Source organism: Mobula hypostoma, chromosome X2 (genome assembly GCF_963921235.1).
Source record: "Mobula hypostoma chromosome X2, sMobHyp1.1, whole genome shotgun sequence".
Classification (NCBI taxonomy): Eukaryota; Metazoa; Chordata; class Chondrichthyes; order Myliobatiformes; family Myliobatidae; genus Mobula; species Mobula hypostoma.
This window is the reverse complement of record NC_086129.1, coordinates 16,062,288-16,085,241: the sequence shown is the minus strand read 5'-3', so window position 1 is coordinate 16,085,241 and position 22,954 is coordinate 16,062,288. Positions and strand designations below refer to the sequence as shown.

The window sequence follows — 22,954 nt, the reverse complement described above, 5'->3', positions numbered from 1 at the left end:
CAGCTGTCAGTACAAAGGGGCAGAATTGGCTGGCTGTCATTTTTTTTCTAGAATTTGGGTAAATTGTTAGGACTAGAGGAAAGTTGGGGAGGGAGGAGAGGGTATCTGGAACTTGTTGTGAAAAGATTAGTGGAAGCAGAAAGCTTCAGATATTTAAATAATTTGAGAACCAAAGCCTTCAGGACTGGCTGAAGGTCTGGAAGGTGTAAACCTAGGAAATACTGGAACCATGCAATAGGTCATGCAACAGCAGGGAAAGAAGAGAGCTAATATTTCAATTCAAAGACCCTTTGTCAGAACTGGAAAAGATAGAAAACGGGTTTGGTTTAAGTTGCAGAGATGGTGAGGGGCGGGGTGAAGGTAGTAACTCTGAAAGGATGAGGTCAGGGTTGCTATGGGAAAGAAGCTCAGAATCAATCTCGCTTTTTGGTTTCTTTTATGCATGAGGGACAAAGAATGTCCTGTTCTGTCACGTATTGACCAGAAAACTGGGACAGGCTAAATGGTACCCTTGTTTACTTCATAGCAAGTCATTGTTCATGCTTCTCTGTTGTGTGACTCTACAACCTCTGTCTTCCTGAGAGATATTAAGATATTTTGGTACATTTCACTGAGTTAAAAGTGCTACATAAATGCACTTAATTTTTTTTTGTTGATTTGTGAGTAATCTACCTTTTTGTGTTCCAGGATCTGTGGAGAGAAGCCAAAGATGGTGGAGCTGGGTAATAAGAATGAGATGACAGTCAGGTTCCGTTCTGATGCAGCTGGGTCATTTCGAGGATTTTTTGCTACGTTTGAACCTCATGATCCCAGTAAACGTGAGTACAGAGATATGACTTACCAGTCTCTGTCGCTGTTCCCACTCTTTTCTCCTCCCTCTGTGAATCGTCATCCTCACCTGGATCCACCTATCACCTCCCTGTCCCTGTCGCTATTCCCCCTCTTTCCTCTGTTACCCCCCTCCTGGGTCTACCTATCAAGCGCCAGCTCTTGTTCCACTTTCTCCCCCACCTTTTTATATTCCCTATCTTTCCATCCAGATGAAAGGACTTGACCCGCAATATTGTCTGTCCATTTCCCTCCACAGACGCTGTCTGACCCACAAAAGCCCTCCAGCCTCTCTGCCTCACTCCTACCTTCACCACTCCCCCCCCCATTTTCATTAACTCTATAAAACAGTTAGTATTTAGACCATAAGACACAGGAGCAGTATTTGACCATTTGGCCCATCAAGTCTGCTGCACAATTTCATCATGGCTTTCTCTCTTAACCCTATTCTCTTGCCTTCTCCCCATAATGTTTGACGCATTTACTAACCGAGAATCCTTTTGTGTTGATTTTGCATCTTCAAAGGTTCAAAGATCCAATTTAATGTCAGAGAAATGTATACAATAAACATCCTGAAATGACAGTGAATTAACCAAACCAATTCTGATCTCTCATCAGAAAAGAAATTAGCACTGCTGAACACATTCAGGTGGTCAGTTTGTGTCTGCAGAAAGCAAACCAGTCAGAGTTTCAGGTCAATGACACTTCATTGGAAGGTTCAGGTTCTTCAATGCACCGTCTTCAATTTGCAGCATTAACTGTTTCACAGCTGCTGCCTGACCTGCGAAGTATTTTCTGTTTTTGTTTCAAATTTTTAGTATCTATAATTCTTTTGATTTTAATTTTTTAAAACATTTTCTTGCATTTGCCCATTTGAATATTATTGCCACTTTGCTTGGCTGTACTTTCAGTGCGCAGACCTGCAGAAGTATTAAATGCCTCTCCACTTTTCCCTTCCTTTTCAATAATGCTCCTTGACGGTCTCAATGGTTCATTTTGTTTTGAAAATGCATTGGTTAATGCCATGGGACATTCCTTGGGTTGGATAAGCTGTATAAATGACTATTATTAATGTATATTTCTTCTACAGCTTGCCCAAAAGAGTTTGCTTGCAATAATGGCCAATGTATTCAGTTGGACCTGAAGTGCGATGGCTGGAATGACTGTGGAGACAACAGTGATGAAATCGGCTGTGGTAAGTGCCTATGTAATAAAGCTGTCACTTTGGAGCAGTCTTTTCAGTGAGACAGGGAAGTCATATTTGTTGTTGTTGTTCAGTCGTTAAGTCGAGTCCGACTCTTTGTGACTTTGTGGACCATAGGGTCCATAGGGTTTTCATGGCAAGATACGGAAGTAGATTGCCAGGCCTTTCTTCTGCGCAGATACTGCTGCTGCCCAGGGTGGGACCCGGCTGGGTTTGAACTCAGGACCATCTGCTTTGATCTCCAGTGCTGATGCCACGACACCACCAGCCGGCCGGAAGTCATATTACAGTATGCAATATGTATAAATTACTGTTTCTTAGACACTTAGAGTAGAACTGTTGACAAGTGGCTGTTCCTCATTATAGGAAGAGACGTTTAATTTTGAATCAGATAAAATCCTAAATGTGCACTCTTGGACAAGGTGGGAGTGAAGGTGTCTGGTTTTGGGTTCATGGCAGGGGATTTGAGTCAGTTGCCAATCAGTTATGAACTGATTGCAAGGTTGAGGGGTGGCGTGGCTCCCCTGTTACTGGGGATGGGAAGTTCCTGAGGGAATGAATATCCTTGGGCCAGAGAAGAGGGTAAGGGTATGGTGGGTTAGAAATTCAAGATAATGTGTTGATAATTCCTCCCTCTCCTTTATAGTGTGTACCAGTGAACAATTCCTCTGTGGTACAGGGCTGTGTAAGTCGAAATTTTGGGTGTGTGATGGTGTCAATGACTGTGGCGATAACAGTGATGAAGCAAACTGTGGTATGTCCCTTCAACCATTTCTGCTGTCGCACTGACCTACTCTCTTATCCTTGATCCCTTCCCGATTTGCCCCACCATTTGTTTCCCTGCTGCTTATAAACCCTCTTGTCTCATCCTCTCCAAGCACCTTTCCTTTCTCCACACCCCTCGAGTTGTCTCATGGGTACACATCCCCAGCCCACTCCCCTCCCCACCCCCAGGTCTGGTCCTGTTGTGTTCACTTCCCCCTCTTCCCACACCAGTAGTACAAAATCACCAACTCGGCCAGAAAACATCTCGGTTCCCCCATGTACCCCACTCTCTTGAGGGATCCCAGGAAGGAGAAGGCAGCAGTTTTGTCAGCTACTTGTTGAACTTGTGTTTTTCAGAGTGTGAGGCTGATGAGATGAAGTGCTCAAATGGCAAGTGCATTCCTGAGGTACAGAAGTGCAACCTGGTGCATGAGTGTGGAGACGGATCTGATGAGAAGGATTGCAATAACGGTAAGCTGATGGCCATAAGACACATGAGCAAAATTAGGTCATTTGGCCCATTGAGTCTGTTCTGCCATTTCATCATGGCTGATTTATTATCCCTCTCGACCACATTCTTCTGCCTTCTCCCTGTAATCTTTGACATCCTGATTAATCAAGAACTTATCAACCTCTGCTTTAAATGTACTCATTTATTTGGCCTGCATTGCTATCCACAGATGCACCACCCTGTGGCTAAAAAAAAATGTTTCCTCATCTCTCAGTTCTAAATAGACATCCATCAATTCTGAGGCTGTGCCCCCTGGTCTTAGGTTCCCCCACTATAGAAAACTTTCTCTCCACATGCACTTTATTCAGACCTTTCATATCAGATTCCTCCCACCACCTCCCACCACCCCCCCCCCACCCCCCACCATTCTCCTGATCTCCAGCAAGTAGGAGCCATTAAATGTTCCTCATATGTTAACACTCCCGTTCCCAGGATCATTCTCATGAATCTCCTCTGGACCCTCTCCAATGTCAGCACATACTTTCTACGATAAGGGACCCATAACTGCTCTCAATACTCCAAGTGAGGCCTCATCCGTGCTTTATGCTTTATATATTGCATCCTTGCTTTTATATTCTAGTCCTCTTGAAATGAGTGCTATCATCGCATTTGCCTTCATTAACCTGCATGTTAACCTTTAGGGAATCCTGCACAGGGCATCTCAGATCCCCTTGCACCCACCTCTGATTTTTGAATTTTCTCCCCATTTGGAAAACAGTCCACGTCTTTATTCGTTGCCAAAATGCATGCCTATGCACTTCCCTACACTATATTCCATCTGACATTTCTTTGCCCATTCTCCCAATCTGTCTAAGTCCTTCTGCAGACTTCTTGCTTCCTCAACACTGTCTGCCCCTCCACCTATATTCGTATTGTCTGCAAACCTGGCCACAAAGATATCAATTCCATCATCCAAATCATTTGCGCATAATGTGAAAAGAAGCAGTCCCAACACTGACTGCTGTGACACACCACTAATCACCAGCAGCCAACCAGAAATGGCCCTGTTTATTCCCACTCTTTGCCTCCTTCCAATCAGCTAGTCTTTTATCCTTGCTAGTAACTTTCCTGTAATACCATGGGCTCCTATCTTGTTAAGCTGTCTCATTTGCGGCACCTTGTCAAAAGCCTTCTGAAAATCCAAGTAAATAACATCCACTGACTCTCCTTTGTTTATCCTGCCTGTCATTTCCTCATAATTGTAACAGATTTGTCAGGCAAGATTTCCCCTTTAGAAAACCATGACCTATTTCATCAAATGCCTCAAAGTACTCTGAAACCTCAACCTCATTCTCAATGTACTCCAACATCTTTCCAACCACTGAAGTCAGGATAACTGGCCTATCATTTCATTTCTTCTGCCTCTCTCCCTACTTAAAGAGTGGAGTGACATCTGCAATTTTCCAGTCTTGCAGAACCATTCCAGAGTTTAGTGATATTTGAAAGATCATTACTAATGCCTTCACAATCTCTTCAGCTACCACTTTCAGAATCCTGGGGTGTAGCTTATCTGGTCCAGGTGACTTATTTATCTTCAGACTTTTCAGCTTCCCAAGCACCTTAGTACCAGCAATGACACTCACTTTTGCCTCTTGACACTCTTGCATTTCTGGTATTCTTCAAGTGTCTTCCACAGCGAAGACTGATGCAAAATAATTAAGTTTGTCCATCATTTTTCTGTCCCCCATTACTACATCTCCAGTGTCATTTCCCAGTGGTCTGATATCCACTATCATCTCTCTTTCGCTCTTTATATATTTGAAAAAACTTTTGTATCCTCTTTTATATTAATGGTAGCTTGCCTTCATTATTTCATCTCTTTTTTTTGTTTTTTAAGTTGCCTTCTGTTGGTTTCCAATCCCTAACTTCCCATTAATTTTTTGCTGTATTAGATGCCCTCTCTTTTGCTTTTATACTATGTTTGACATCCTTTATCAGCCATGGTTGCCTCATCTTTCCTTAAGAATAATACTTCATCTTTGTGATTTATCTTTCCTATGCCTACTGAAATCCCCCCAGAAAGCCATTGCTATTTTGCTGTCACCCTGGCTAGTGTTCCCTTCCAATCAACTTTGGCCATCTTTCTCATGCCTCCGTAATTCCCTTTACTCTACCATAGTACTGATACATCCAATTTTAGCTTCTCCTCCTCAAACTGCAGGATGAATTCTATTATATTATGATCACCAGCTCCTAAGGTTCCTTTACCTTAAGCTCCCTAATCAAATCTGCATTGTTACATAATACCCAATTCAGATTCGTCATTCCCCTAGTGGGCTCAAATACAAGCTCCTCTAAAAAGCCATCTCGTAGGCACTCTACAAATTCCCTCTTTTGGGATCGAGCACCAATCTGATTTTCCCAATCTACCTGCATATTGAAATCCCCTATGATTATCGCAACATTTTCCTTTTTATGTGCCTTTTCTATTTGCTATTGTAAATAGTAGACCACATCCTGGGCACTGGTTGGAGGCCTGTAAATAACTCCCATCAGAGCCTTTCTACCCTTGCAGTTTCTTAACTCTAACCGCAAGGATTTTATATCTCCCAATCCTCTGTCTCATCTTTCTGAGGATTGTATTTTTTTTTACCAATAGAGTCACCCCACCCCCTCTGCCTACTTGCCTGTCCTGTTGATACAATGTGTATTCTTGGATGTTAAGCTCCCAACTTTGACCTCCTTTCAGTCACGATTCAGATGCCTGCAACATTATACCTGCCAATGTTTAACTGCACAAGATCATTTGCCCTATTCCGTTTACTGCATGCATTGAAATATAACACTTTCAGTCCTGCATTAATCACCCTTTTTGACTTTGCCACCCCTCCCCCACCCCGCTATTCTGTAACTCATCCCACTGACTGCAATTTTGCCCTGTCCTTTCTCACAGTCTCACTACACACTGCATCTAGTTGTAAACCAACTGCCCCATCCTCAGCCCAATCACTCTGGTTCCCATCCCTCTGCCAAATTAGTTTAAATCCTTCCCCAGTGATCCTCTGCCTCACATGTCCAGAATGAACCATCATGTCCGCCCCTGCAGTATTTGATTGAGTCAGGGTTGTTGCTGTCCTGTGAAGTCAGTGATGGCTCATTGTAAAGGGAGCTTTACCCTGTCAATCCTGTGTTGTTATTTGCTTGGAGGCTTTCAAATGAATATTGGGGAGTTAACCATGAACCATGGACTGTAAGCTGGAGATTTGTTTGTGAGTTTGGTAATGACAGATATTCATTTCCCAGCAGATGAGAGCACTGTGGTCTGTACTGAGCACACATACAAATGTTCGGATGGGAGCTGCATCAGGAAAAAGAATCCTGAGTGTGATGGGACCAAACATTGTGCCGATGGTTCTGATGAGAAGAATTGTGGTAAATACTCATTGAGTTTCTAGTTGTTAGACATACCCAAGTACCTTCACAAAGAGGTTGGCCAGACCTTCCTCCTGTGGAGGGGGTCATTGCTCTCCACTGTGGAGCTGGTCACACCTCCCTACCACATGGGTTTAGGTCTCCTCAGTTCACCCGACATTCCTCTCTGCTGGGTTAGGTTACATGAGCACTTAGCAAATCACTTAATTATACTGTATATTTTGACAAATGTTGAATTAAAATGGATAAGATAGACTGCTTGTGTTGCTTAATATATTTAAATGATAGGAAACTAGCAAATGTGGGTGTGCTCAGGAGATGCACAAGGTTAGCTTGTAGGAATGAGGCACTATACTGATGTCCAGTGGTGCTAGAAAGTTTGTGAATCATGTAGAATTTTCTCTACTTCTGCATAAGTATAACCTAAAATATTATCAGATCTTCACTTAAGTCCTAAAACTACAAACCCCATTTCCAGAAAAGTTGGGATATTTTCCAAATGCAATAAAAACAAAAATCTGTGATGTGTTAATTCACGTGAACCTTTATTTAACTGACAAGAGTACAAAGAAAAGATTTTCAATAGTTTTACTGACCAACTTAATTGTATTTTGTAAACATACACAAATTTAGAATTTGGCTGCAACACACTCAACAAAAGTTGGGACAGAGGCATGTTTACCATTGTGTTACATCACCTTTCCTTTTAATAACACTTTTTAATTGTTTTGGAACTGAGGATACTAATTGTAGTAGATTTGCAATTGGAAATTTTGTCCATTCTTCCTTGGTATAAGACTTCAGCTGCTCAACAGTCCGTGGTCTCTGTTGTCTGATTCTCCTCTTCATGATGCACCATACATTTTCAATAGGAGATAGATCTGGACTGGCAGCAGGCCAGTCAAGCACACGCACTCTGTGTCTACAAAGCCACGCTGTTGTAGCCCGTGCAGAATGTGGTCTGGCATTGTCCTGCTGAAATAAGCATGGACGTCCCGGGAAGAGACATCACCTTGATGGCAACATATGTCTCTCTAAAATCCTAATATATGCCTCAGAGTCAATGGTAACCTCACATACATACAACTCACCCATGCCGTGGGCACTGATGCACCCCCATACCATCACAGATGCTGGCTTTTGCACCTTTCGCTGATAACAATCTGGATGGTCGTTTTCATCTTTGGCATGGAGAACTCGACGCCCGTTTTTTTCGAAAACTAGCTGAAATGTGGACTCATTTGACCACAGCACACGGTTCCACGGTCTTTCAGTCCATCTGAGATGAGCTCGGGCCAGGAGAACTCGCCGGCGTTTTTGCATAGAGTTGATGTATAGCTTCCTCCTTGCGTAATACAGTTTCAAGTTGCATTTCTGGATGCAGCGACGGACTGTGTTGAGTGACAATTGTTTTCCGAAGTACTCCTGAGCCCAGGTGGCTATAATTGTCACAGTAGCATGACGGTTTCTTAGGCAGTGCCGCCTGAGGGCTCGAAGATCACGCGCATTCAGCAGTGGTTTCCGACCTTGCCCGTTACCCTCTGAAATGTTTCTGAATTCTCTGAATCTTTTCAGAATATTATGTATTGTAGATGTTCAAAGACCTAAATTCTCTGCAATCTTGCGTTGAGAAATGTTCCTTTTGAACTGACTAACAATTCTCTCAGGAATTTTGGCACAAAGGGGTGAGCCATGACCCATTCTTGCTTGCAAAGACTGAGCCTTTGATGGACGCTACTTTTATACCCAGTCATGATACCTCACCTGCTTAATGTGGAGTCTTCCAAACCGGTGTTACTTGAATATTCTGTGCACTTTTCAATCTTATTTTAACTCTGTCCCAACTTTTGTTGAGTGTGTTGCATCCATCAAATTCTAAATTTGTGTATGTTTACAAAATACAATTAAGTTGGTCAGTAAAACTATTGAAAATCTTTTCTTCGTACTTTTGTCAGTTAAATAAAGGTTCACGTGAATTAATATATCACAGATTTTTGTTTTTATTGCATTTTGGAAAATATCCCAACTTTTCTGGAAATGTGGTTTGTAGATAAAGAGAACCCAATTAAATAAAATAACACAGAAACGTTATACTTGTTCATTTACTTATTGAGAAAAAGATCCACTATTACATGTATTTGTTGGAAAAAATAAGTGAACCTCTGGGGTAATTCCTTCTACAAAAGCTATTTTGAGTCAGGTGTTCCAATCAATGAGATGAGATTGGAGGTGTGTGTTGTGCAGGTGTCCTGCCCTATAAAAAAGACACACAAAGTCAGGTTACTGACAGAGCCTGCTCTTCTTGAGAAAGATCTGTTTTTGTGCACCAAGCCTCAATCAAAACAATTTTCAGAAGACCTTATCAGAAGAATTGTAGAGATGCATGAAGCTGGAAAAGGCTACAAAAGCATTTCTAAACATCAGTCCACAGTAAGAGAAATTGTCTACAAATGGAGGAAATTCAGTACTGTCGCTACTCTCCTTAGGAGTGGGCATCTTGTAAAGATCACACCAAGAGCACAATGTGCAATGCTGAAGGAGGTGAAAAAGAACCCAAGGGTAACAGCAAAAGACCTGCAGAAATCTCTAGAACTTGCTATAGTCTTTGTTCATGTGTCCACTATCAGATAAATGCTGAACAAGAATGGTGTTTATGGAAGGACACTATAGAGGAAACCACTGCTCTCCAAAAAACATTGCTACACATCTCAAGTTTGCAAAAGGCCACCTGGATGTTCTACAGTGCTTTTTGGACAATGTTCTGTGAACAGATGAGACAAAAGTTGAACTTTTTTGGCAGAAATGCACACTGCTATGTTTGGAAGAAAAAGGGCACTGCACACCAACACCGAAACCTCATCCCAACTGTGAAGCATGGTGGAGGGAGCATCATAGTTTGGGGCTGCTTTACTGCCTCAGGGCCAGGAGAACTTGCAATCATTGAGGGAGCAATTAATTCAAAATTCTATCAAGACATTTTACAGGAGGATATCAGGGTAGTGTAGCGGTCAGTCACCTGAAGCTTATAGAAGTTGGATGATGCAACAAGACAATGATCCGAAAAACGAGAGTAAATCAACAACAGAATGGTGTCAAAAAAGAAGAAAAGTAGACAAACATTTTCCAACAAATGCATGTACTATTGGATCATTTTTCTCAGTAAATAAATGAACAAGTATAATTTTTTGTGTTGTTTATTTAATTGGGTTCTCTTTATCTAGTTCTAGGACTTGCGTGAAGATCCGATCACATTTTAGGTCATACTTATGCAAAAATAGAGACAATTCCACAGAATTCACAAACTTTTCAGCACCACTGTGCTCTGAAGGATCAGGCTGTAAAAACATAAGTTCTCCTGAGCCTGCACACAGTTTTGATCAGACCACTTTAATAGTGTTACACAGTTTTGGTAGCTGAAAAAGGAAATAGTGGCATTGGGGTCAACGCACTGTGATTTTAAAAGTCTTACTCCTGGGGTGAGGGGGATTGTCTTGAGACAGTTCACAGAAGAAGCTTGGTGATTACTCAGTGGAGATTAGATGAATGAAAGTGATCTGTTCAGAGGTGGGTGATTCAGAGATACTGAAAGTGTGATGTTGAAAGGCTGTTTTCTGTCACTGGGGAGTGTCGAGCTGGGGACATCATTATAGAATGTGCTTTGAAGTCTGGAGGGGAAATTATCCTCAGTCAAGGATGTATACCTTTAGAGACTACTCTGCCTCGGCACTGGGATGCTCAGCACATGGAAGGCTGACACCATGGATCCTTGCCGATGTGGAATTGGTAGGATGTGGTGATGTGGAAAAGTGAACAAGGGATCTGACTTTCTCGTTTGTTGGAGAGAGGTGGAGTGAGGGGGGGTTCTGATGAACTGGGGTGGTGGGCTTCGAATAAAGCTGGGTTATGTAGAAGAGGGTGAAATACTGCTGGTGGTTGGGCTCAGTGATGGGCTGAGCTTTGAGGAAGCCCCATTGATCTTTTACGAGAGAGGTGGGTGGGTGAAGTTGTGGCTGTTGTGCTTCTATTAATTGCGAATACCTGCTTACAGCTTGTGGGTCTCGACCGTACAAACACTCCCGTATTGTGGGTGGTATGGACGCAGAAATTGGTGAATGGCCCTGGCAAGTCAGCCTACACTTCAAGGATCACAGAAGTACATGTGGGGCCTCAGTGATCTCCAAGAGCTGGCTGGTGTCGGCATCCCACTGCTTCCAGGATGTCCAGGGTGTGAGGTCAGTATTCAGTGGGAAAGTTTGAACTTCTGGGAGATGCTCCCCCCTCAAAGGAATGAGTACATGGGGGAGGGGGGAATTTGTCTCTTGTCTCCACCCATCCGCACCCCAACATGTCTCGTGCCCACCCCCGCCTCCAGCTTACTTAGTCACTGTCGTTTCTCCGCGTCTCCCTGCAACAACATACTCACCAATCTTACCACACACCTCCTCCATCTCTGGCACTGTAACCCCACACCCCCAGTACTAACTCATCTCCCTGGGCCGCCTTGCAGGTATTCTGATCCTGGTAATTGGATGGCATACCTTGGACTTCATATTCAACACCAGTTGAATGATCGAGTGGTGAAGAGGAATATCAAACGGATCATTGTTCATGAGCATTATAACCCACAGATATTTGACAATGATATTGCCCTGTTGGAGTTGGCTCAACCTGTGTCTTTCACCAGTGTCATTCAACCTGTCTGTCTCCCTGATGCTTCACACAATTTCCCTGTGGGCAAATCCACCTGGGTGACGGGCTGGGGAGCAACGAGTGAAAATGGTGAGTGCAGCTACCTTGCAACATGTCAGTCTGCTGAGTCTCATTGCTTCATGCTGCTGACTCTCACACCAACTTCATGGGACAGTAACAACCCTGACTCATTCAAATACTGCAGGGGCAGAAGTTCATTGGGGGAGGGTTTAAACTAATTTGGAAGGGGGATGGGAACTGGGGTGATAGAGCTGAGGATGGTTTACAACTAGATGTCAACTTGGTGTAAAACCTGTGCTTGAATTCAAAGTTCAAAGTAAATTTACCCAGTTACGTACCTCGTAACTGGGTTGCCAAACCAGCAGAAATGGATCACTCAGTTGGAGTCTGGATTACTAGAACTAAGAAAGTTTTATTAAAGAAACAAGCAACACAGTAATCGAAAGGATAATAAATGCAACAGTTCAACAATGATAACCACACATGTGCACAGAATTAAGATAACAGCATCAATCAAGCTCTATCGTTGTCTAGGGGTAAATGACCAAATTTCAAAGTGACTCAAAGTTCAGTCCAGTTTAGTAGTTTAGTAGTTCAGTTCGCAGTAATCGTTGCCATGGCGATGGACAACGTGCAGGGAGAGAGAGAGAGAACAGGAACAACTGATCATTCAGACACGGCTTCACTCACAGACCGGCGAGATGAACAAACAAACAAACAAGCAGCTTTTGGGCGGGTCCTTGGTGATGTCACCTGAGGTCACCGACTGTGACCCCTCCTCCAGATGCGGTCGATCCTCTGCAGTGAACCCGGCACCCAGGCAAGGGCGGACACACACCGGGTTCCCGCTGATCGTACCTTTCCACCCTGGTCGTTGTCTGATACTTCTCACCCACTCGTGAGAGGCGCACCGCTTCCAGGGTCTCGTTACCTCGGGTGGCGTGTGTCTGTCTTAGCGAACCTGTCCCTTTTTATCCCCCTGCTGGGGTATCGCCTGTCCATCACTTCAAACAGTTCAGGGTTCAAAGGGGGAGCCACTCCAGACAGCTCTCTCTCTCCCGTTCCTTCATTACACATCTCCAGACGCTGCTCCATTGTTCCTTATCTCTCCTTCCCCTGAGGGCAGGTGGCAGACCACTTGCTGATGTCACTGATGCTAACCCAGGCCAGCAAACATCTTAATTTTATGTGTATTCTCGTCACAATTATCAAAGTACATATATGTCACCATATACAACCCTGACATTCATTTTCTTGTGGGAATACTCAATAAATCCATAGTAGAATAATAATCATGATAAAATCAATGAAAGACTGCACCAGCTTGGCCATTCAACCAGTGTACAAAAGACAACAGACTGAAAATACAAAAAGAAATAATAATAAATAAATAAGCAATAAATATTGGAAACATGCAATATAGAGTCCTTGAAAGTGAGTCCATAGGTTGTGGGAACTTTTCAATGATGGGGCAAGTGAAGTTATCCCCTTTGGTTCAAGAATCTGATGATTGAGAAATAGTAACTTCCTGAATCTGGTAGTGTGAGTCGTGAGGCTCCTGTACCATCTTCCTGAAGAGAGCGTGTCCTGGGTGTTGATGGATGCTGCTTTCCTGTGACAACACTCAGTGGTGGGGAGGGCTATACTCGTGATGGACTGGGCCAAATATTTTCCGTTGAACTATTAACTCTTTCACTCTCTACAGACGCTGCTTTTCCTGCCAATATTAGCAGCATTTCTTGCTTATTTTAGATTTCCAGCATCTGCAGTTTTTAAATTAATTTTCGTTCACTGCCATAAATCAAACTGCATGAAGGAGCAGCAGTACACACCAGGAACCAATCACCCACCAGACTGGACCCCACCCCATCCACGAGGCTGGACCTGGGCACACATTCTACAAGGTCCACTTTTGAAAAATACTGATTATTTTCAAAAAATAATAGAGCATAAAACAATACAGCACAGGAACAGGTCCTTTGACTGACAATATCTGTACTAAACTAATCAAGCTAGTAATTGGTCATCTAACTAAACTAATTTCTGTCCTACACAATGTCTATATCCCTCCATTCTCTGCGCATTCGTTTGTCTATCTCAGAGACTCTTAAACACCCCTATCATATCTGACTCCACCAGCACCCCGGCAGCAAATTTCAGGTGCCCACCGCTCACTGTAAAAGTACTTGTCCTGCGCATTTCCTTTGAACTTATTCCCTCTCACCTTAAAGGCATGCCTTCTGGTATTGAGCATCTTGACCCCAGGCAAAAGATACCAGCTATCTGCTCTATACCTCTCATAATCTTACAAAATTCTATCAGTTCTCTCTTCAGCCTCTGCTGCTTCAGAGAAAACAACCCAGGCAGCATCCTGGTAAACCTCTTCTGCACCCTCTCCAAGGCCTCCACCATTTCCGACCAAACTTTGTGTCATCTGTGAATTTACTGACTCATCTATCCACGTTTCCATCCAAGTCGATTATATATGCTGCATACAGCAGAGGTCACTGTGGAACACCAATGGTCATGGACCTTTAGACAGAATATGTCCCAGTGACTACTCTGTTTTCTATGGGCAAGCCCATTTGGAATCCAAACTGCGAAGTCACTGTGGATTCCATGCATCTTAATCTTCTGGGTGAGCGTCTCATGAGGGACCCTTGTCAACCATCGTGCTAAAATCCATGAAACAACATCCACAGCTTTACCTTATCACCTGCTCAAAAACTCATCAAGTTAGTCACACAACTTTCTCTGCACAGTCATTCTGACTAACCCTACTTAAGACATGGTTTTCCAACTGCTCCTAAATCCTGTCCCTGAAATCCTCTCCAGTGGCTTTCCTATCACTGATGTGAGATTATTCCTATTTCCCATCTTGAACAATGCAACAACATTCATTGCTTACCAGTCCTCTGGGATCTTGCCTGTGGCTAGAGAGGACATGAAGTTATTGGTCATTGCCTCAGTAATCTCATCTCTTGCCTCTCTCAATAATCTGGTGTGCATCCCATTAGGCCCAAGAAACTTATCCACATTAATGTTTAATGTTCTTCAAGAGACCAAACACCACCTGTTTTCTTAAATCTCAAAATATTCCACACTGATTTCACAATTCTCCGTGGCCACCTACTTGGTAACCATCGGCACAAGGTCTCCTTTAGGACCTCCAAGCACATGTTCCCTCCTTTATCCGAGTGGTCCTACCCTCTCCATAGTTAGCCTCCTCCTCTTAATGTGCATATGCAATGCCTTGGGATTTTAAAAACCATATTTGTCAAACACTTATCCTTGTCCCTTCTGCCTCTCCTTCTTACATTCTTTTCTAGCTTCTTTATAATCCTGAAGGGCTCCATTTGGTGTTCCTTTTCCTTTGAAGAAATTCACCACCTCTCTTGACATCCAAGGCTCCCTAACCTTGCTGTTCTTGTCCTTGCTTCTTACTGGAATACTTGTTCTCTACTCTGTTTAGATAGTCTTTAAGTGTTGTCCACATGTCAGATGTGAACTTGCCCTAAAACAGCCTTTCCCAATGAATCCTCCCTATCCCCTGCCTAATACTCTTGTAAGTTCCACTTTCAATTTAATACTCTCTCACAAATTCCACATTATGCTTTATCTATAGCCATCTTAAAATTTAAAGTCATGCACCTCCGCTCCATCCGCCAGAAGCAGAATTTCCCAGTGGCCCAATATTTTAAATCCGATTTCCATTGTTCACATGTTGGTCCATTGCCTCCGCTTGTGCCACAATAGAGTCATAGAAAAGTACAGCACAGAAACAGGCCCTTCAGCCCATCTAGTCCATGTCGAAACCATTTAAACTGCCTACTCCCATCGATCTGCTCCGAGATCATAGCCCTGCCGCCAAAACCCCTATCCAAACTGTGCTTATACATTGAAATCGAGCTTGCATCCACCACTTGTGCTGGCAACTTGTTCCACACTCTCATGACCTTCTGAGTGAAGATGTTTCCCCTCATGTTCCCCTTAAACTTTTCACCTTTCACCTTTAACCCATGACTCCTGGTTGTAGTCCCACCCAGCCTCAGTGGAAAAAGCCTGCGTGCATTTACCCTATCTATACCCCTCGTAATTTTGTATACCTCTGTCAAATCTCCTCTCAATCTTCTGCGTTCTAAGAAATAAAGTCTTAACCTGGTCAATCTTTCTTTATAACTCAGGTCCTCCAGACCCAGCAACATCGTTGTAAATTTTCTCTGTACTCTTTCAACGATATTTACATCTTTCCTGTAGGTAGGTGACTAAATCTACACGCAGTGCTCCAGATTAGGCCTCACCAATGTCTTATACAATTTCAACATAACATCCCATCTCCTGTACTCAATGCTTTGAGTTATAAAGGCTGATAAAAGCTTTCTTTGCAACCCTACCTACCTGTGATGTCACTTTCAATGGATCATGGACCTGTATTCCTAGCTCCCTTTGTTCTACCACACTCCTCAGTGCCCTACTGCTTATTGTGTAAGACCTACCCTGGCTGGTCCTACCGAAGTTCAAACTCATGCACTTGTCTGCATTAAATTCCATCTGCCATTTTTCAGCCCATTTTTCCAGCAGATCCAGATCCCTCTGCAAGCAATGATAGCCTTCTTCACTGTCCACTACACCCCATCTTGGTGTCATCTGTAAATTTGCTGATCCAGTTAACCACATTATCATCCAGATCATTGATATACAGTGCCTGTAAAAAGTATTCATCCCCCTTGGAAGTTTTCATATTATTGTTTTACAATATCGAATCAGTGGATTTAAATTGGCTTTTGTGACACTGATCAACAGGAAATGACTCTTTTGTGTCAAAGTGAAAACAGATATCTACAAAGTGGTCTAAATTAATAATATAAAACACAAAATAATTGATTGCATAAGTGTTCACCCCCTTTAATATGACACATCAAATCGTTACTGGTGGAACTAAATGATTTTTAGAAGTCACATAGTTAGTTAAATGGAGATCACTGTGTGCAGTTAGGGTGTTTCAATTCATTGTAGTAAAAATACACTTGTATCTGGAAGGTCCAACTGCTAGTAAGTCAGTATCCTGGAAAAAAACTACATCATGAAGACAAAAGAACACTCCAAGTAACTCCACGAAAAAGTAATTGAAAAGCACAAGCCAGGAGATTGATACAGGAAAATTTCCAAGACACTGAATATCCTTGGAGTACAGTTAGGTCAATCATCAAGAAATGGAAAGAATATGACACAGTTGTAAATCTGCCTAGAACAGGCCGTCCTCAAAAACTGAGTGACTGTACAAGGAGACTAGTGAGGGTGTCCACCAAGAGACCTATGATTTAATGCCCTGGAGTGGCCAAGTCAGAGTCCAGCCCACAATCCCATTGAGAATTTGTGGCTGGACTTGAAAAGGGCTGTTTGCTTGTGATCCCCATGCAATCTGACAGATCTTGAGCAGTTTTGTAAAGAAGAATGGGGAAAAATTGCAAAGTCCAGATGTGCAAAACTATAAAGACCTATCCACACAGAATCAAGGCTGTAATTGCTACCAAAGGTGCATCTACTAAATGCTGACTTGAAGGGGGTGAATACTAATACAATCAATTATTTTGTGTTTTATATTTGTAATTAATTTAGATCACTTTGTAGAGATCTGTTTTCACTTTGACACGAAAGAGTCTTTTATTGTTGATCAGTGTCCAAAAAACTAAATTAAATCCACTATGATTCAATGTTGTAAAACAATAAAATATGAAAACTGACAAGGGGATTAAATACTTTTTATAGGCACTGTACATGATGAACAACAACGGACCCAATGCCAATCCCTGGAGCACCCCACTAGTTACAGGCCTCCAGTCAGAGGGGCAACTATCTACTGCCACTCTCTGGCTTCACCCGCAAAGCCAATGTCTAATCCAGTCTACTACCTCGTCTTGAATGCTGAGTGACTGAACATTCTTGACCAACCTCTCATGCAGAACCTTGTCAAATGCCTTACTAAAATCCATGTAGACAACATCCACTGCCTTGCCTTCATCAACTTTCCTGAAAAACTCTCTAAGATTGGTTAGGCATAACCTACCATGCACAAAGCGATGCTGACTATCCTTAATCAATTCATGCCTGTCCAAATGCTTATATATCCAGTCCCTTTAAATACCTTCCACTGACTTTCATACAACTGATGTCAGACTCACCAGCCTATAATTTCCAGGCTGATGTTTAGAACCTCTCTTAAATAGAGCAACGTTGGTTTTCCTCCAATCATCTGGTACCTCGCCTGTCGCTAAGGATAATTCAAATATCTCGCTAGGGTCCCATCAGTAAGGCGACCCTTGCCTTGCATTCCATCTGGGTAGCTTCCAACCTGATGCCATGAATATCAATTTCTCCTTCCGGTTTAAAAAAAAAATCCCTCTCTGCTCCCCTCCTCTATTCCCCACTCCAGCCTCTTACCTCTTCTCACCTGCCTCTCACCTCCCCCGGTGCCTCTTCTCCTTGCTTTACTGATATGGTCCACTCTCCTTTCAGATTCCTTCCTCTCCAGCCCTTTATCTTTCCGACCCACCTGATATCAACCGATCACCCATTCTTTCCCCTCCCTCAACTTTTTATTCTGGCATCTTCACCCTTCCTTTCCAGTCCTGAAGAAGGGGCCCAGCCCCAAATGTTAACTCTTTTCATTTCCATGGCTGCTGCCTGACCTGCTGAATTCCTCCAGCATTTTGTGTAAATTGCTTTGGATTTCCAGCATCTGCAGAATCTCTCCTGTTTAAAATTTAAGGAGTTGTGATCACTGTTCCCTCAATGTTCTCCCACAGAAAGGTCAATCACCTAGCCAGGCTTATTTTCCAACAGCTGGGAGAAGGTCTCTAGCTCTCCACTATATCTATGCCTCTTATGATCTTGCACAACTCTATCAAATCACTTCTCTTCCTTCTTTGCTCCAAAGGGGAAAAAAAAACCTAGCTCATTCAACTTATCATTAATCTAATCCTGGCACCATCCTGGTAAATCTCCTCTGCACCATCCCTAAAGCTTCTATATCCCTCCTATAATGAGGCAACTGGAACTAAACATAATATTCCAAGGGTGTTCTAACCACAGTTTTTTAGAGCTGGAACATTACCTCAGAGCTCTTGAATGCAATCCCCTGACAACTGAAGGCTAACTTCTTAATAACCCTATCAACTTGCACATCAACTTTGAGGGATTTATGGATGTGAACCCCAAGGTCTCTCTGGTCCGCCACATTGCTAAGAATCCTGTCATTAACCCTGTATTCTTCCTTCAAATTTGACCTTCCAAAATGAATCATTTCACATTTTTCTGGGTTGAACTCCAACTGCCACTTCTCAGCCCAACCCTGCATCCTGTCAATGTTTCAAAGGTTTCAAAGGTACATTTAGTGTCAGAGAAATGTATGTGATATACACCTGGAAATTCTTCTTTGTCATAACCATCCACAAAAACAGAGGAGTGCCCCAAAGAATGAACGACAGTTAAGTGTTAGAACCTAAAGCTCCCCTCAGCTCCCTCCCCACCAGGAAAAAAAGCATCAGCGACCCCCACCAAGCACTCAAGTGTGCAGCAAAGCATCACTAAAGACACAGACTTGCAGTACCCCAACGACTACTAGTTCACCCGGTATTTGACATACCACAGGTTCTCTGTCTCCCTAATAAGGGAAAAAGTGGTGTCTCCGTTTCACAGCAAGATGGGAGACATAACAAACAACTCGCTGATTTTTGGTGTTAAAAGTCTGTTGTGTCGCTTCTTCTGAGCTCTGTGCCCAAAGAACTCGGGTCTCCGGGCTCACAGTCAGCAGCCAACTCGCTGCTTTCAATCTTCTGTCTCCCACGACACACTGATTTCCTGCTGAGGCACTGACCCAAGTCTGCACGCCTCCAGAGCCATGAAATCCGGAAACTCCGAAAGTGCACTAGTCTTCTAGGCCGCATCCTTAGTATATCAAGTAACAGCCAGTCGTGAGCGGGTCCCATTCCCGCAAAGAACTGAAGTCAGCGTGTAACTCCATGTCAGGGTCTTCAAAAGAACTCTGAAAGGGAAAAATAGATTTTAAAGATAGAAATAGAGCGGTTTCCAAAGATGTAAGCAAAGGAGTTGCCGTTAGGCGCCATTGTCTCGTAAGCTCCATTGCAACCTCCAACATCCTTCTGCACTCTCCATAACTCCACCAACATTTGCGTCATCTGCAGACTTACTAATCCACCCTTCCACTTCCTCATCCAAGTTACTTATAAAAATCGCCGAGAGCAGGGGTCACTACAGAATACCACTGGTCACTGATCTCCAGGCAGAATAAGATCCATCTGTATTCACCCTCTGCTTCTGTGGACAAGTTAATTCTATATCCACACAGGCAATTTTCCCTGAATCCCATGCCTCCTGACTGTCTAAATGACATGACCAAGGGGAACATCATCAAATGCATAACTAAAATCCTTAGACACCGTATCCACTGCTCTAACTTTATTGATGTCCTTTGGCACATCCTCAAAGAATTCAGTCAGGCTCATGAGTGGTGAATCTGTGGAATTCTCTGCCACAGGAAACAGTTGAGGCCAGTTCATTGGCTATATTTAAGAGGGAGTTAGATATGGCCCTTGTGGCTACGGGGATCAGGGGGTATGGAGGGAAGGCTGGTGCAGGGTTCTGAGTTGGATGATCAGCCATGATCATAATAAATGGTGGTGCAGGCTGGAAGGGCCGAATGGCCTACTCCTGCACCTATTTTCTATGTTTCTATGAGGCATGACCTGCCTCACACACAGCCATGCTGACTCTCCCTAATAAGTTTATGCTTCTCAAAATACTTGTGAATCCTGTTTCTAAGAACCTTCAATATTTGTCCCTCACTGAAGTAAGACTCACCAGTCTGTAATTACTAGGGGTATTCCTAATCCTCTTTTGAACAAAGGAATAACTTTTGCCACGCTGGTGCTACTCGAGCTCAGTGTGGATGCAAAGGTCATCATCAAGGACACTGCAATATCTTCCTTTGCTTTCTGTAGTAACCTGGCGTATATCCCACCTGGCCCCGGGGACTTAACTATCCTGATGCTTTTCAAAAGTTCTAGCATATTCTCTCTTAACAACAGCATGTTCAAGTATATCAGCCTATGTTGCACTGTCCTTACAAATGTCAGGGCCCTTCTGAGTAGTGAATACTGACGCAAAGTATTCACTAAGGGCCTCCCCTATCTCCTCCCAAGTGTATATTTCTTCTCTATCCCTGATCAGTCCCATCCTCACTCTAACTATCCTCCTGTTTTTCACATGTGTAGAATGCCTTGGAATTTTCCTTAATCCTACTTGCCAAGGCCTTTTCAGGCCGCCTTCTAGCTCTCCTAACTCCATTCTTCAGCTCCTTACTGGTTACCTTGTAACTCTTTAGAGCCCTGTCTGATCCTTGCTTCTAAACCTTAAGTAAGCTTTCTTCTTCTTGCCTACGTGTTCCACATCTCTTGTCAACTTTGCTTTCTTCACCCTACCATCCTTTCCCTGCCTCAATGGAACAAACCTATCTGGAACCCCCAACAAGTGCTCCTTAAACAATCTGCACATTTCTATGCATTTCCCTGAGTACATCTGTTCCCAGTTTACAGTATGCTCCCCAGTTCCTGCCCAATAGCATCATAGTCCCCCTCTCAATTATATACTTTCCCATACCATCTGTTGTTTTTTGAATCTTTACATAATGTGTTTGCGTAGCTGTTCCTCAATGTCCAGGTGGCTTTTGTTTGTGTGGAGGGGTTGGGTGTCACTGCGGGTGGATATGTAGTATAATTTCATCAGAGTGATTGTACCTATCTTTTACTTCTTTTATCTCTTCTCTAAAACATCAAAACCCTTGAACACTAAGCATCCAGTCCTGTTCCCCTGTCAACCAAGTCTCTGTAATGGTCACAATATCATACTTCCATGTATCGGTCCATGCTCTACATTCATCATCCTTGCCCTTAATACTCCTGGTATGAAAATAAATGCACTTCAACCCATCCCTCCCATCCGTGTCTATCACCTTGCTCTCGCCTATCCTTCCTTCAAAGCTTAGTGGTTCTGACATCACATTCCCTTCAATCCGTCCACTTTCTGACTGGTGTTTTGGTTCCCATCACACTGCCAAACTCATTTATACTCTCCCCAGTAGCAATATCAAACCTCCTAGCCAGGAGGTTGGTTTCCCTCAGTTAAGGTGCACCCTGTCCCTCTGAGACAGGGACGACCAGTACCAGAAGAGATTCCAATGATCCAAGAATCTGAATCGCATTCCCTGCACCAGTTCTTCACCTACACATTCCTGCCCTGACTAGAACATAGCATCAGGAGTAATTCAGCAACTATCTGGGAGTCCAATTACTATTTATTTATTAAGATACAATGCAGAATAGGCCCTTCCGGCCCTTTGATCTGCACCCCAATTTAACCCTAGCCTAATCACAGGACAATTTATAATGACCAATTAACTTTACCAACCAGTATGTCTTTGGAATGTGAGGGGAAACCCTGAAGTCTCAGGCAATGGTGGGAATTGAACCCAGATCACCTGTGGTGTAAAGCATTGTGCTAACCACTACATTACTGTGCCACCCAGGGATGTCCATTTAGAATGGAGATTAGGAGAAATTTCTTTATCCATAGGGTGGTGAATCTGTGGAATTTATTGCCACAAGTAGCTGTGGAGGTCGGGTCACTGAGGGCATTTAAAGTGGAGGCTAGTAGATTTTTGATGAGTCAGGGTGCGAAAGGTTACAGGGAGAAGGCAGGAAAATAGATTGAGAGGGAAATAGATCAGCTGTGACCAAATGATGGAGTAGATTCAACGGGCTGAATGGCCTAATTCTGCTCCAATATCTTATGGAGTCATCCAGAGATTATCCAAGAGTCATCCAAGGACCTACTTTCCTGACTCCCTGTGACTGCTGAACAGGAGCTCGTATCCTTTTCTGCCTGTGTCATTGGTGCCAATGGCTGCTCACCCTCCCCATTGAGAAAGATGAAACAGAAAGGTGCCTCCGTCACTGCCCATAGGACTCCCCTCACCCTTTCACTGCCTCCAGGCACCACTGCTCACTGCTTATGCACAGTCTGTTAAAGGGAATCAGCACTAAATCGTGGTGTAAAGTGCCACTTTGTGCAGAGAATTTATAAGAATATTAGAAACAGGAGAAGGAGTTCGCCATCTTGTCTGTCGAGCCTGTTCCACCATTCAATAAGATCATGGCTGACCGGTCATGGACTCAGCTCGATTTCAGTTTCGGAGTTATGGTAGGTGCTTTTGGAGATGAGGGAATGCCAGAGGAGGAGCTACGTGGCCAAAGAGGTTGGACATCAGCAAGCTCACAGGCAGTGAGGCTGCAGTTGTATCCTGTGTGAGTTGTTGTTGCTAATATTAGATTTCTTAGATTAGATTCAACTTTATTGTCATTGTGCCGAGTACAGATACAAAGCTAGTGAAATGCAGTTAGCATCTAACCAGAAGTGCAAAAGAATAGTATTATTTACAAAATAACTGCGAATAAAAAGTAAGTGCTGCAGCACACAAATATAAAAGT

General features: G+C 43.2%; 1 protein-coding gene across 7 annotated transcripts in view; it reads left to right on the top strand.

Moving 5' to 3' along the window:
• Positions 1-22,954, top strand: part of LOC134340988 (suppressor of tumorigenicity 14 protein homolog) — a 176,142-nt gene that overhangs the window by 105,508 nt on the left and 47,680 nt on the right. For 5 of the 7 annotated variants that reach the window (XM_063038649.1, XM_063038648.1, XM_063038645.1 and 2 more), the window contains exons 11-17: positions 688-818; positions 1,919-2,023; positions 2,679-2,786; positions 3,155-3,268; positions 6,552-6,680; positions 10,729-10,912; positions 11,188-11,459. In XM_063038649.1, the coding sequence (XP_062894719.1) occupies positions 688-818; positions 1,919-2,023; positions 2,679-2,786; positions 3,155-3,268; positions 6,552-6,680; positions 10,729-10,912; positions 11,188-11,459 (1,043 nt within the window). The remainder of the gene's footprint in view (positions 1-687; positions 819-1,918; positions 2,024-2,678; positions 2,787-3,154; positions 3,269-6,551; positions 6,681-10,728; positions 10,913-11,187; positions 11,460-22,954) is intronic. The other 2 variants (XM_063038646.1, XM_063038651.1) reach the window with 1 other exon arrangement.